The sequence below is a fragment of the Dunckerocampus dactyliophorus genome, chromosome 11 (assembly GCF_027744805.1).
Source record: "Dunckerocampus dactyliophorus isolate RoL2022-P2 chromosome 11, RoL_Ddac_1.1, whole genome shotgun sequence".
Classification (NCBI taxonomy): domain Eukaryota; kingdom Metazoa; phylum Chordata; class Actinopteri; order Syngnathiformes; family Syngnathidae; genus Dunckerocampus; species Dunckerocampus dactyliophorus.
In genome coordinates, this window is record NC_072829.1 from 6,912,615 (window position 1) to 6,928,126 (window position 15,512).

General features: G+C 41.0%; 1 protein-coding gene across 1 annotated transcript in view; it reads right to left on the reverse strand.

Moving 5' to 3' along the window:
* Positions 1-7,237: 7,237 nt before the first annotated feature.
* fgfrl1a (fibroblast growth factor receptor like 1a) overlaps positions 7,238-15,512 on the reverse strand; it is a 66,475-nt gene continuing 58,200 nt past the window's right edge. Inside the window, exons 5-8 of the mRNA XM_054791931.1 lie at positions 11,998-12,312; positions 11,739-11,911; positions 11,426-11,606; positions 7,238-9,834 (exon numbers count right to left, since the gene is read on the reverse strand). Of these exons, the coding sequence (XP_054647906.1) occupies positions 9,416-9,834; positions 11,426-11,606; positions 11,739-11,911; positions 11,998-12,312 (1,088 nt within the window). The 3' untranslated portion in view covers positions 7,238-9,415. The remainder of the gene's footprint in view (positions 9,835-11,425; positions 11,607-11,738; positions 11,912-11,997; positions 12,313-15,512) is intronic.

Genomic DNA, 15,512 nt, shown 5'->3' on the forward strand with positions numbered 1-15,512 from the left:
ATGGTTTCATGCTGGAATGGATTGAATCGGTTGAGAAATGTGAAAAATGTGGAACTCGTGAAAACTGTCATTTGTAATGGGAATTTTGCTGCGGAAAACGGAGGATTATAGAAAAAGTGGTAATTTTTGGGATGTGGAAAATTGTCAGCCTGAATGTCATTTCTAGACATAATTTTGGGGCGGGAATTGTGGAATTCTGGAAAATCATGACTCTGGGAAATGTGGAAAATAGTCAGAATTATTTAAATGAGCTGATTGTTTTGGTGTTGGAATGGTTTGCATCGCTTGAGAAGTGTGGAAGTGGTAAAAATTCTTAAACTCAGAGGAAATTTGTGTTATGATAAATGTCTAATTTTGGGAAAAGTGGTCATTTTTGGAATGTGAAAAATTGTTAGTCCGAATGGCTTAAATAAGCTGACTATTTTCACTTTTGGAATTGCTTGAGAAATGTGGAACCTGTAAAAATTGGCCATTCATTTTCTATGGGAATTTTGCAGGGGAAAATGCGGAATTATATGAATTTTTGGGATTGTGTAGCTCTATAGCCCACATCCTGTTGTAGTTCTTCCACAGCAAACTCCTCCAAGCATGCCTTTATGCACTTGGGAACAGAAAAGGGTCTTCCCTGAAGTGTTCCTACAAAGTCAGAAGTCCAAAATGCCTTGCTAAGATGAAGAGTTGAGATTCAGGCTTTAGTCCTTATCAAGTCATTCATTAATCAAGAGGTGTCTCTCAATACTTTTGTAGTGAGGGTGCTTTTGCTCAAACAAGTCACCCTGTCACTCACTTTCTCTCTATGCTACACACACACACACACACACACACACACACAATATCCCCTGCATGGCTCCAGGCTGTACAAATGAGCTGGGCCACTTGAGAGAACTAAAGAAACCTATTCTCTTGTCAGTCGGAATTATTGAGCGCCGTGTTCCCACAGCGTCACCCCCCCGGCTCCTTTGCTTCCTCCCCTCACACACACACACACATGCACACACACCTCTCTCCTTCAGCCTCTTCATCCTAGTGTGACAGAGAAACTTCTCACTTTAATCTGATCCAGATTTCACACTTTGTCACAGTGTGTTTTAGTGTGTAAGCGTAATCCCCCGTGGGCAAGACGTGACATGAACTAAATGATTTCACAGCACAGCTATTTTGTCTTTTGCGAGGAGAACGCGAGGCAGATGAAGACCTTCTGCTTTGACATGTACGTTTTTAAAACATGTTGGGTGTTTATTGTAAACTTTGCGGTGCACATGTTTTTTAATGAACCTCGTATTTCAAATGACAAACTGGTGTTCTGAGTAAGCAAAGTTTATTTGGAATGAAGCACATCCCCCATCACTACCTTGGTGAGGTGTTGCCATTGCACTTAACAGGCAGTGCATCCGGTGCTTCACTTTAAAAAAAAAATAGATTTCTTTTCCCCTCAGAATTCTGCACACAAAAACCCTTAATGGCAACATAAAAAAACTTTTTTATGAATAGTAAATAAATAATAATAAAGGCAAATGTAAAAATAAAAAAATAACTAAAAGATCCCATGTACATAAGTACTCACAGTCTGTGTGCATCATCTTTCCCCACAAGTAAATATGCTAAGAAGTTATATACATTTATAGAAAAAAAACATCTGTGTGTTATAAGTGACAAAGCAATTATTAGTAACATTATAACAAATATGTTACAACATAGTAACATTAGTAACAATAACATTTCAAGTTTTTCTCATTATGTTTTTTTGCCGATTTGGAAACTTTTGCTGTTGTTTATTTAGTTTTGTTGTTTAATTGTATTTTTAGGATGTACAGTAAGTCCCCTACTAACGAACATTCAACGTGCGAACTTACGGAGATACAAACACAAGCCGACTAGTCTATATTTTCATGGGTTTTGCCTTATAAGTCCATATTTATACTGCTACATGCTTGACCAGCCAGCCCATATTTATACTGCTACATGCTTGACCAGCAGAGGACACTGTGACACTACATTGCTACATTGTAGCTGTATGATACAACCCTGACAGATTTGATGATTAAAGTTTATGAAGAGTTAATAGGCCTGCTTAATTCTACACCACCCACAGAACACTACCTCTTTTAGAAGAGTCTAACGATGACGACCATTTGTCCTTTTTTTCCAATATCTCCTCCTCCACTACCAACGACGTATGCTCGACCACTCCTCTTCAAAGGTAAATAACATTTATCATTACGTATTATTATATCATTTTTATTATTGTTTTTTTTCATTAATTATCCTTGTTTAATATTACTACTGCTTCCAAACTCATATTTACATACATACGCATATACTGTATATGTATACACGTACATGTAGTACCTATATCATTGGTAATATTACCTTTTCCCCTACTTAAGAACAATTCGTCATAAGAACGGTCGTCTAGAACCAATTGTGTTTTTAGTTGGGGACTTAGTGTATTGTGAGCCAATAAAAAACAAGCTGTTAGCTGCAAATAGCTCCCAGGCCGCTCTTTGGACACCCATTTAAGATGTAATGACCTGCAATACATGTGTTCGCCTTGAGGTGGCAGTATACATAGTCTATACGTGGTGCCCATGGGCACCAGGTAGCCCCCCACGACCACATGAGGTGCCCGCAAGCCTGCTTTTCATTCAGGTTTTCAGTTAATAACGAAAGAACAGTAGAAAGAAATGCATTCTGAAATACAAAATGTGAGTTGTGGACACCAGCATTTTGTTAATGTTCTGGTAAAACAAGCATATTTGCTTTGCTCGGGTTTAAAATAAGCTCTGAAAATAAATGTTACAAAAATGAGTAGTTCTTGGCCATTTTCATTTTGTAAAAGTAGCTCTCACAAGGAAAAACGTTGGTGACCCCTGGTCTATAATATATGCTTGTCAATGGTGTATGTCAAAAGACTTTAAAAAATGTATAATATATTATAATGAAGATGTAGTATAAAGCATTTTTACAGATATATTTATAAAAATTAAAAAAATTCCTAAATTTCAATTGTTATAACATTGTTACCATTACCAACAGTGAAATGTGGTGTGTTATTATGTCGCTTCTGTCACCATTGTTCATTACAGCTACACAGGAAGCTAAATAGCTTGTCAACGAGAGTTGTGGTTGCTCATTCCCAGCAAAACCCCGGCTCTTAGCGTTCTGGCAGAGAATTGCAAGCCACGACCTCAACCCTCACCTCTCACCGGCACACGCTGCTACAAAGACAAAACAGACTTATTTTGCATATTTGACTTGCATATTTGAAGGTTTTTCAAAAACGTAACACAATAATTACTTTCTCTGCTATCCAATTACATTTATAAATAGTAATTATGTTACTAATTCACTAAGTTTTTGGGAAAGTAACTACTGTAAATTCCGGTGTATAAGCCGCACGTGTCCACATCATAAAACGGCCTATTGTGGTGCGCACGAGTCCGTGAAGACCAGGCAGCTCTTTGAGCAAAGCGTTTCATTGGGGCACAAGCAGCAGAGAAAATTGATCAATGGCACTACAATGCTGCCTCTATTCAGCAGAGGGAGGCTGACATCATTGCAGCACCCTTTCAGGCACCAATAAATGTGTTGCTCAGACGCAATGCATTATGGAAAAACTTAAAGTATTTTTTTTTCATTTTAAACTAATTTTGGTGCATGTTTGTATATTTGGAAGGTATACCTTTTGAGTGCTAAGTTGCTGTGTGATGAGTTTAGCGTTCTTAATAAGATGACACTGCGAATCTGTTATATTGTATACTGTATAAATTCCAATCGGTTGGCAAGCTCGTTGTGAGTGCACTGATTGGCTCCTGCCAAAGAAAAAGCTACCGTTTCCTCACTGACTTGCGAGCGGCACAGTATTTAAACAATTAGTAGCAGTTTTAAAGTAAAGGAGATGTCACAAGATTAGAATGTAGCCATAAATTAGCCGCACCGCTGTATAAGCCGCAGGGTTCGGACTTTAAGAAAAAAAGTAGCGGCTTATACACCGGAATTTACGGTATAGCTAATTACTTTATTAAAGTAATTTCCCCAACACTGGTCATTGATAGTTAGGCACACAAACACACACGCACACACACATACACACACACACACACACACACAACCTCAATCTTAAAAGCAGACATTCAACCCTTATGAGAAGATCAAAAACGATGCACACATGTTCACATCTGCTGCCTTTGAAGAGTGTACAAAGGATGAGCTAGAGGACCCCCTGCCCTCACACACACACGCAAACGTGTGTGCAGGGTCAAAATATGCACACAATTTTGCTTTTGAGAAGAAAATAACTGAATGGAGGAGGTTGACAAGTCAAAGAGGAACAGGTGAGAGTATAAGCATTTCTCTCTCTCTCTTTCTCTCTCTCTCACACACACACACACACACACACACACACACACACACATGTTCCACATGTAAAGGCAGGCAGGTTGTTGTCTTTCAGAGAGTCCTGCTCTCCAACTGTCCAGGGCATACTTGAGTGATGTCAGCATGGCTGCTGAGAGATTGCTTTTCCTGTCACACACACACGCACACACACAATCTCCATACATTGCATACATCGCAGGCGTGGAAAATAACATAATATTCAAGTTTATTTACTCATGGGAGGTTTTTCTGTGTGTGTTTGTGCTTTTAAACTATGCACCTCTACCTGTGTATTGTACGTCTTCGTTTCACAAACAATATCATCTGGTCAACCTTTACCATCAAATACTCACACTCTTGCTCACATATGGTGGCCAGCGTGCACGCGTATGTGTGTGTGTGTGTGTGTGTGTGTGTGTGTGTTTAAGGAAAGACAGCAGCAAGATTAGGATTCTTTTGTCACGCCTCCATGGCAAACTTTAAAGGTCTGTGCTGCCAGCTTCTCTGTCCGCATCCGTAGTTTCCCCCTTTTAGCCTCCTTTTTTTGTGTTATTGTTTTTCTACTTTTAATGGCGGCTTTGTGGCCCAGTGAAGGATGAGTGAGGAGGGAGGCAAACGCAGCCAGGTGTGTGTGTGTGTGTGTGTGTGTGTGCTGTCTTGTGTGCATATGGGCCTTTTGTGTGTCAGCACACTTTTTGTAGCCGTGTGTACAACTTCCATAGTGTACTTGATGTGTCTTTTCATGCTTTCCTCACTCCTTCCTGGCCTGTGCAGCTTTATGTTTTGTGAGAGTGAGTGTGTGTGTGTGTGTGTGTGTGTGTGTGTGCGATGTGTGCGTGCGAGGCCTTCATGGTGGCTGCTTCTATTCACCTGAGCGCTTCTTTCACAGTGAAAAGCTCTTTGGACAGCTCCTCTTCATCACCAAGCACAGCTGCTGTTGACTCAAACACACAAGAATCTCCTCCATAGATCCACACCCTTTTTGAAAGCAGCCAACGTCACGCTAGAACCACCTCAAAGTGACTGAATTGTGATAGACATCACGCTTTGTGATGAATTCATTAGCACAGCACCCGGACTGGCCACAACATTAGGTACACCTGCACAATCTACTTTCCGATGCTGCTAGTGAAGCCTCCAGCCACCTTACCCTTGTCCCAAATATTCCACTTTGTACCCCAAGTTTGGAAAATACTGCGTATTTTCTGCTTTTCCCATTGAAAAAAAATCAGGTGTTCTTAAAACAAAAAGGCAATGTTGCTGTTGTTGGTTTTGTTGTCAGTGTTGAAAGTGGGGTTGTAGGTTGGCGTGGTTGTGTTGTAGGTAATGTTGGTGTTGGTGCTGTTGTTGTTAGTGTTGTTGGCATTGTTGTTCCTCAACAGTCGCTGGTGGTTGTAGCTGTTGTTATAGTTGTTGGTAGTGGTGTTGTAGGTGCTGTTATTGATGGTGTTGTTGGGGGTGCTGCTGTTGTAGGTGTTGTTGCTGTTGGTGGTGGTGTTGTAAGTGCTGTTGTTGGCAGTGGTGCTGTTGTTGTTGTGCCATTGTTGGTGCTGTTGTTGTAGTCGATGATGCTTATGTAGTTGTTGTTGGTGCTGTTGTTGGTGATGTTATAGTTGATGGTGCTTTTGTTGTAGTTGGTGGTGCTGTTGGTAGTTGTGTTGTAGGTGCTGTTGTTGCTGTTATTGGTAGCGTCGTAGGTGCTGTTGTTGGTGGTGCCGTTGTAGTTGGCGGTGCTGTTGGAAGCAGTGTAGTAGGTGCTGTTGCTGCTGTTAGTACTGTTGTTGTAGTTGGTGGTAGTGTTGTTGGTGCCGTTGTTGTTAGTGGTGGTGTCGTTGGTAGCAGTGTTGTGGGTGCTGTTGTTGACAGTGTTGTGCTGCTGCTGTTGGTGGTGCTGTTGTTGTACTTGGTGGTGGTAGCCGTGTGGTATCTGCTGTTGTTGTTGGTGCTGTTGTAGTTGGTGGTGTTGTTGCTCTGGTAGCAGTGTTTTAGGCGCTGTTGTTGATGGTGTTGCTGCTGTCAGTGGTACTGTTGTTGTTGGCGTTGTTGAAGGTGTTGTAGTAGCCATTGTTGTTGTGTTTTCCTGTGGCGACAGGGGATGCTACAGCGTATTAATTACACAATTTGTCTTAGCTTTTACGCCGGTTACCCTTCCAGACCCAAACCTGCCATTCATCGGGGTTTGGGACCAACACTGGACATCCAGTGGCTGGTGTTGGGGCTACCAGGCTTGAAGGGTTAAATGAGCTGACCAAAATATTAGAAACAGCTCTCAATATGATGAAGTGCAGTTGAATGACCGCCATAATAAACAATATTGTGCAATCCTGTGGCGTTTATTTTACACCGATAGTTACACGTCATCACTGTCTGCAGCGTTCTGTTAACGCACGTCGTTTGAAAGCATGGAAAGCAGAAAGGTACGTACTTTTTAACTATAATGTAAAGCAGCTGGAGGTATCTTTCGTGGCTTTCCATGTGCTCTGGAAGACGTCAAACCTCCCAAAGAGCAAATCACAGTGATCTTTCTGATGGAACGCTGGGATGAATCACCTTGGAGAGACGGATAAAAGACACAAGGTGTTGACGTCTTTGTTTCATCTCAGACGTGATCTTCGTCCTCCTTTTTCCTCGCTTTCGGGAGAGGGAGGGAGGAGGATGGACGGAAGAGGAGGCGAGGAAATTGACGAGCAGATGTGTGGAATTCAAGTAGGAGGAACATCTCAAACTTTGGTTTGTCTTGGACATGGAATAACCATCCTTGACAGTCAGCCTGCAGAACAGCCTCACGTCATTCAAAGTCAATAGGGTTCTTGCCTTGATAACCCAAAAAGCTGGAAGCATAGCAGGACACCCTCAAGCTACCAGGGATTGGAGTTTTTAATGGCGACAACAAGGTGATGACTGAAGATGATGAAACTGTACAAGATTGTCCATACAAGGATTAGCTAGAAGGTTTTGAATACTCTGCCAGCACGTATAAATACAATATCTTACACTGAAATCAACTCATGCACTATAATGCCCACAGACAATAAATTACAAATAAAATACACTTTCTTTTGGGATCGCTAATTTATAGAACATTTGAACTGGGACGATTCCATGTAGCAGTGGTAAGTGCACATCAGCCAGTTGGTCTAGTGGTTCATTTCTTCGCTTTAAAGCAGGGGTGTCCAAACCTTTATTATTGCAATACTGGATAAAAGCTATTCAGCTAAGACCTATGGTTTCCCGTTAACTGTAAAGCCGTGTCGCTGTATAATCTCCTCATGATATGATATTCCACGTTTGATTATTATCATCTTCATTTTGTATTCATCCATCCATCCATTTTCTATGCCGCATCTCCTCATTAGGGTCGCCGTAGGATGCTGGAGCCTATCCCAGCTGACTTCGGGTGAGAGGCGGGGTACACCCTGGACTGGTCGGCAGCCAATCGCAGGACACATATAGATATATATATATATACACATTTTTTTTTAGGTTTGCTAATTAGCCTAACATGCATATTTTTGGAATATGGGAGGAGAGTGTAGAGGACCCACAAACGGAGAGAACATGCAAACTCCACACAGGGATGTTAAGTACACATTATATATAAATATTCAGTATATACAGTACATATAAATAGACAGTATATTTATATATTTTAAAGATGACAAGGCATACAATATTATTAATAGATTTATGTCTCCACATTTCAACTTTTTGCAATTTTTTCCCCCTCCAATTTTAGCTCTTCCGCTAATTTCAATATTACATTAATTTTTTTTTTGTTATGTAATGGCATTTTTTAGTAATTACATTGCATTTTTTTTGTCATTGAATGGCATCTTTAAGTAATCTAATGGCATTTTTACTCTTTGAATGGCATTTTTAGTTATCACTTTGTAGTTATTTAGTGACATTCTTTTTATAATTTTGTATTCTTTCTTTTCATAATTTAATAGAATTTTTAAAACAAATTTTAATGGCTTTTTAAAATTAGTAATTTAATGACATTTTTTAGCCATTAAATATTTTTATTTATTTAATGGCATTTTTTTTAGTAATTAATTGCATTTTTTTTAATTAAATGGCATTTTTAAGTAATCTAATGGCATTTTTAGTTATTTAATGGCACTTCTATGAGTCACTTAATGGTGTTTTTTAAAAGTAATTTTAGTAGTAAATTAACAGCAGTAAAAATAGTAGTTAATTGTTTGTGCTGCGGGCCAAAAAAAACAAACAAAAAACAAACAAGCAGCAAGCTACAAACGGCCCCGGTGCCACGCATTTGGAAACCCCTGCTTTAAACGGTTCAACACGATGAGAAAACAAAACAAAAAAACAATATTAAAGCAAGCAAGACTGAAAGAAAACAAATTTTGAACAAAAGCGGACGTAGCTGCAGTTTTCCCCAACAGCCAGAGGGAGGCTAACCGTTTATCGCCAATATGGCAAAACATTCATTTTATTACACTTAATCGCTTGCAAAATGGAGAGAACTTCTTTCCCTTAAAGCTTTTTGATATTTTTTTTTTGTTTTTTTTTTCAACAAAAGAACATAATCACGGGGCACTTCTTAGAGACGCTGGCACGGCAACAAAATATCAAAATCAGCCGCAAACATCCTAATGACCTGTGGAGAGAACTGTACAAAAAAAAGTGATAAAAATAAGAGTACAAAAAAGCTTCACAGGTTTAAAAAGGAAGATTTGATATGCAATAACAGCCCCAATATTAGGAACACCTGAACACCATCTCACGAGAGCAAAGCTGGATGGAACAGAAGCGGTAAAATATTTTTTAAAAAACCAAACCCTCCTGTAATTCATGTTTCTCTGATATGGTAAACTATTGTTCATACAAGCAGCATGCTAAATGCTAAATAATGACATTGGACTATGCATGTCGGGTCCAGAAGAGCTGAAATGCTGAACAAGAGGCCAACATTTCAAGTAAAAACACACTTTGAGGGACTTTGTGATGGTTTTAAAAAACAAAAATCTTTACATTCTTCAATCGCGCTCCAAAAGTCCGCGCGTGGGCGCTGCTGCTAACACTGGTAGTGGATGTGCTGGTGCTGGTGCACTTTGCCGTCCACGTGCGAGTGCGTGTGCGTGTGGATGTCCGTGTAGATTTTAGGGTACAGCTTTGGGGCCAGACCGGAGCCGCCCTGAGCGAGCAGCAGCTGCTGGTGGGCAACGTAGTCCTCGTAGGACAGACAGTCCTTGTCCGCGCCGCCCGGCTGAGCGGGGGGGCAGGCTCGCTCGCGCCCCGCCACCGGGAGGCGCTGGGCTGCGGGATGAGCGGAGGACGCGGAGGAAGAGGAGGGGCAGGTGCGTTTGGACTGGCAGAACCAGAGGAGGGCCGTCCCCAGGATGAAGGCCACGCCTGCCGGTATCCCGATGATGACGGGCCAGGGGAGGCTGGGGGACGCCGCTGAAACCACCAAGTTGTTTTGGGGCTTCACATCTGTAAAGACACAATAAAACTCCTTCACTACCTTCAAATTTAACACATTAAATTAAATACTTTAATTCTTTCCAATTATTTCATTCAAATTATGACTACTTTATTAAATTCTTTATTCATTTATTACATTATGGAAATATTGATTTATTTATACTTATTGAATATTATTTCAACCCCAAATTATGTAACTATGTTGTTTTTGTGTCAAAGTTAAAGAAATATTCATGAATGAATGAATAAAGCCAACTGCGCTTTAAAGCTAAAATATGAATTGACTGATTAAAGTGAGTAGTTATAAAGTATAATTAGGTTAAATAATTATATTGGAGCTATCAGTTATTCATTTCATAAGACATGACAAGATTTCATATGTTTTTTTCGGTTATTTAATGGCATTTTTAAAAATGAATTTAATGGCATTTTTCATCATTTAATGGGATTTTTTACCTCATGACATTCTTTAGTCATTTAATGGTCATTTTTCAACAGTTTAATGAGTCTTTAGGAATTGAATGGAATTTTCAGTTATTTAACGGCATTTTTAGTCATTTAATTAGATGTTTAGTCATTTATTGTCATTTTTCAGTTATTCAATGGCATTTTTTGTAGTTGGTGTTTTTATTTATTTAACAAATTTTTTTAATAGTAATTTAATTAAATTTTACAGTTATTTAGTGGAATTTGTTGGTAATTTTATGGCATTAAAAAAAACAAATTAAATGTTTTTTTTGTAATTTAATTGAATTTTTTCATAATTTCATTGGATGTTTTAGTAACTGAATGAACAATTCAATTTCATTAAATTTTGAGTCATTTATTATCTCAGTTATTCAATGGCATTTTTTTGTAGTTGGTGTTTTTATTTATTTAACAACATTTTTTATAGTAATTTAATTCAATTTTTCAGTTACTTGGTGGCATTTTTTTGTAATTTAATGGAATTCTTTCATAATTTCAATAGACGTTTTAGTAATTGAATAGTTATTTAATGGCATTTTTTGTACTTGGTGTTTTTTATTTATTAAAGAACAGTTTTATAGTAATTTAATTCAATTTTTCAGTTATTTAGGGATATTTAAAAAAAAACTAATTAAATGGGATTTTTTTTGTCATTTCATGGAATTTTTTTTAATAATTTCATTGATTTTTCATTAGACGTTTTCACAATTGAATGGACTTTTCAGTTATTTAATGGCATTTTCAACAGTTTACTTAAATTTTTCATTTATCATTTATTGTCATTTTTGAGTTATTTAATGGCATTTTTTTTGTTATTGGTGTTTTTTAATTATTCATTGACATTTTTATAGTATTTTATTTATAATGTAGTTATTGTGTGTGTTTTTTTAAAGTTATTTAATGGTCTTTTTAGTCATTTATTAGTATTTTAGCATTTGTAGTTATTTGCCGGACGTTGGTGGTTATTCAACAAAGTCATTTTATTTCATGAAAATCACCTTGAAGCTGTGAAGCAATGAAATGAATGAAATGGAGAGTGTAATAAAAGGAGTTGACATTTTAATTCATTCATTAGAACCCGACATGTATTTTTAAGAAGGTGTGGGGGTGTAGGGGTGTGGGGTGAGGGCACCTGGCATCACAGTGAGGTAGGCGCTCCTGAAGCTGTATCCCATGGTGTTAGCGCCCAGGCAGATGTACATGCCAGCGTCCTCCTTCTTGGCTCGGGTTATCAGAAGCTTGTTGAGGTAGGATCCGTCGGGTCGGGACCAAACCTCCCCCGTGGGCAGAACCACATAGTGGTGGTCCCCCACCTGAATGACAAGCACTCAGTTGACATTTGCAACCGCACACCCTCATCTCTCTGAGCGAAACTCCAGCTGGTTCTAAAGTGGCTAACTTAGCAGCTCCACTGGTTCTGGTTCTAGTGATAACCCGGTTTGTACCTCGATGGTGGAGTTGAACTTGCTCTCGTCTCCCGCATCCACTCTCTTCAGCCATTGGATGACTGGCTTGACATCGCTGCGCACTTTGCACTGCAGGGACGTGGTTCCTCCGTAGTCCACGGTGGTGTTGACTGGGTGGGTTCCCGTCAGGATGGGTTTGGAGTTGGTGCGCTCTGTGGACGCACGCAAACTCTAAACGCTTGCCGAAACGTGAAATGCTGTCATTTCCCCAAAAGGACGGCGACGGCGGACAACTTACGTATGACTTCCACTTTGTAGGTGGCGTTGATGTGTCCCGCCGGGTTGGTCACGTGACACGTGTACTTGCCGCTGTGCTCCGGCGTCAGGCTCCTCAGACTGAGAGTCCACTTCTTCTTCCTGGCCGCCTCCACGCCACCACTGCCGCCGCCGCCGCCGTTCTCCTCGCCTCCCGCCAGCGGCCGACCGTCCTTCAGCCACACTATGTCGGGTCGAGGGTTGCCGCTGGCGGCACACTTGAGGCGCACGGAGCTGCCCACCGGCCGAGCGATGACGCGCTTCCTCATTTTGGCGGGCTGGGTGAAACGAGGCCGCACTGCAAGCCAATGACGACAATTAGCATAGCAGCTAAGCCAGCTAACAAGCCACCTCAGCTACCTTGGCTTGCTTGTGTTGTACAGTGTATACTGTACCACCATCATGTTCTTTAGTAGTACATACTTTTCTACTCTTCCCCTACCCAACCGCTGCACACAAATGGGTGACATTTCGTCAAAACATGCACCCATACTGTGCTAATATTTTTCTGGAAAATACACCACATGGTGGCGCTGTTACGACACCCCATAAATCTGATTGACGACAAATTTTTCCCACAGCGCTCCATGTACTCTACAAAACACTTGGCAACTTTAGGGTATTTAGTCGAAACACCACCAAATTCGGTACGATCATTTCGGGGATCGACAGGCACATGTGTTTCAAATTTGAGCAAGACTGGTTGAAAAACGTGTCTGCAATCAAGCAAAACGTCTCTGCGGGCGCGTGGGAGGGTTCGCAACTAAACGTTGATAAACCATTGATCATTTGTCTAATGACGACAAAACATTGAGAGAACCTGTCATACATGTACGCTAACATGTAATCCAAAGCATTTTCACCACAACCCGTAGGGGGCGCCAAAAATGTCATTTACACTCGCTTGGTGTATCCTGATTTTTTCACATGGCAGCACATAAGGCATCAGATAAGTCTTCTCCTCCTGAACCACGGCACACAAAAATGTGAACATTTGTCAAAACATGCACCCCTACCGTGTTATCCGTGCTATTACATTTCGGACAAATACACCACACGGTGGCGCTGCTACTTGTAATTGATTGTGGCGCAGCCACAACAAAATAAAAGCCACCACACGGGACAAAAAAATAAGAATAATTAAACAATGTTAAGTAATATATTGGGTATATATGCTACATAGACACATGTATAGCCTATTATTTACGTACATATTGGCCAAAATTAGTTTGAAAACAATTTAAAATATCAGAAAAATATTTCACTGCGCTTTATTTTGATAAACATGCACCGGAATCGCCTGTCTGCCCTGTTGGCACTTGCGCATGTGTGGCCAGATAACACGACCCGTCTTGTGTTGACGTTCACTTTGTTTCTTACAAATAATAGTTGTAAAATGTGCTAAGCTTATCTATGCCGGCGTGAGTGATCGCCCACGTTTCCATCTTAATCGACGATGTGGCATCTTTGTTTACACATTTTGCCTGGCTCTCACTGCCTCTCTGGCGGTAGCTAGCTACAGTAGCTCGTTTTTGTCCGACGTGCGAGCTACAAGTGGCTGTCACGTTCATGGGATACATGCTAACTTACGTACTAACTTACTCTTTGTGTCACTTAACAATCTTGCTCTCTTGTTAGCATTGTAATAGTTACGGCTTGTCTTCAAAACACTAGTTGCGTGCGTAAGTTGTGACGAAGACGCTCGCATCTTCCTCCGCTGTGGAACGCACACGTAATCAAGGTGGCCGCGGCGCTCCGTCGCAGAAGTAGATGCGGGCGTCTTCGCCACATACACATGAATGGACAGGTGACAGTGCGCAGGCATACGGCGGGAGACAAATATAAGGCAGAGCGATTTGTGAGGTCTGATTTTTTCGAGGAGGCGTTTTTGTGATGCAAATGTATTACTCTTTTGAACGCATATTGTTTTGAGAAGCCAAACTCCTTGTACTCGCGTAACCCCAGCGACTTCATTTCATCACCGAAATCCGACCAGAACAGGACTTAGCGGCACGACACAGTGGCGGGAATTTGCCGTCCCATGCAGCGCACCACCACAGCTTCAAAAAAACCCTAGGGTTAACCCTCATTTGTCTAATGTTTATAACACTTTGAAGCTATCTGTATTACATGCGTGTTACAAGAAGTTTGACCACAACCCGTCGGGGGCGCCACAAATATCATTTCCAGTCCTGTACTGATGTAAAGGTGGTCTCCTCAGTTCAAGAAGACCAAGGTCTCGCTTGCTTTTGCAGCAAATGACTGCACACGCTTGTTATGGCAGCGCCGTGTAAGCAAACAGACAGAAAGAGTTATGTGACACCTTCGTATAAATGGACTCTCCACGGGGCGAGATCGTGCAACACAACATTCCCAGAAGGCTTTCAAGTCTCGCCTTTTGTCCCTCGCGCCTCACAGAGAAGCTACAGGAGTGCGGCCGCTCCAAATAGATGTTCACCAGAGGAGGAGTTGCTTGTTTGGACAGCGTCGCGGAGATAAATTCTACAGGAAAAACATGCGAAAAGAAGCAAAAGGCAGATTTATGTTGTTTAGCATGTATGAAAGGAAAGAGGAGGTGAGCAGGGAGCAGATGGAGAGGGAGGTTCACAGCGGGGTCGGCCAGGAGCAGACGCTTGGAAGAAAAGCTGCTAAGAAAGTGTATAGTATAAAAACAGTCAAGGGTGCAGAAACGCATGGCGGTGAAGCAAAACAGCGGGCGCCGCTACAAGGTCACGCTTGTTCTACGTCTCAGGAGTCACATTTCATTACGTGAAAAAGAACACAATTCAGACGCCCCAACTCACCCTTCTGATCCAGCAGGGAAGACCCTATTTCTGCCCCAGTGCACAAGCAAGGCTCGTAAATGGCATGCTTAGATGACGTTGGGGTGGAAAACCTACAACAGAGCACATGCGCTGCTGGATGATGAGGGATGGATACTGAAATCGGTACTTTTATAGGCATCGACCAAATTCCGTCGGTATTACCGAGCGCAGGTTCACATAAAATCAAAAAGGTACCATGTTTCGGTACTAAAACGCCAGTCTCTGGAGAGTGTCAGGGCGCCGCTCCTAACTACATTCAACTCTCAAGCGAGGAAGACAAAGCCAGAGAGAGGGAGTCAATATTTACGCCAATTTACACCAATGTCTTCTTCTCCGAGAAGACTGGCCGGCATGTAGAAAAGTATCAGACACCGGTACCTTAACACCAAAAACGGCACTTTTGTATTCACAAATGATTTCAAGTGCACTGAAAATCATACGTGCGTATTTCGTTAGTCAGTGATAAGTAAATAAAAACGGTAGATAGCAAGTGAGAAAAACATTCACAGCCAGCTTCTTGAATAATGTTTTATTTAGTAGAGTAAGACTGGAATGCTCGTATACAACAATGTAGATGTCTGCAATTACAAATAATTCACTATGTAGCAGAGCGTTTGTATTTGTGAAAGCAATCTACCACAATGGAGATTTTTTTTCTATGCCTCTGAGGAGC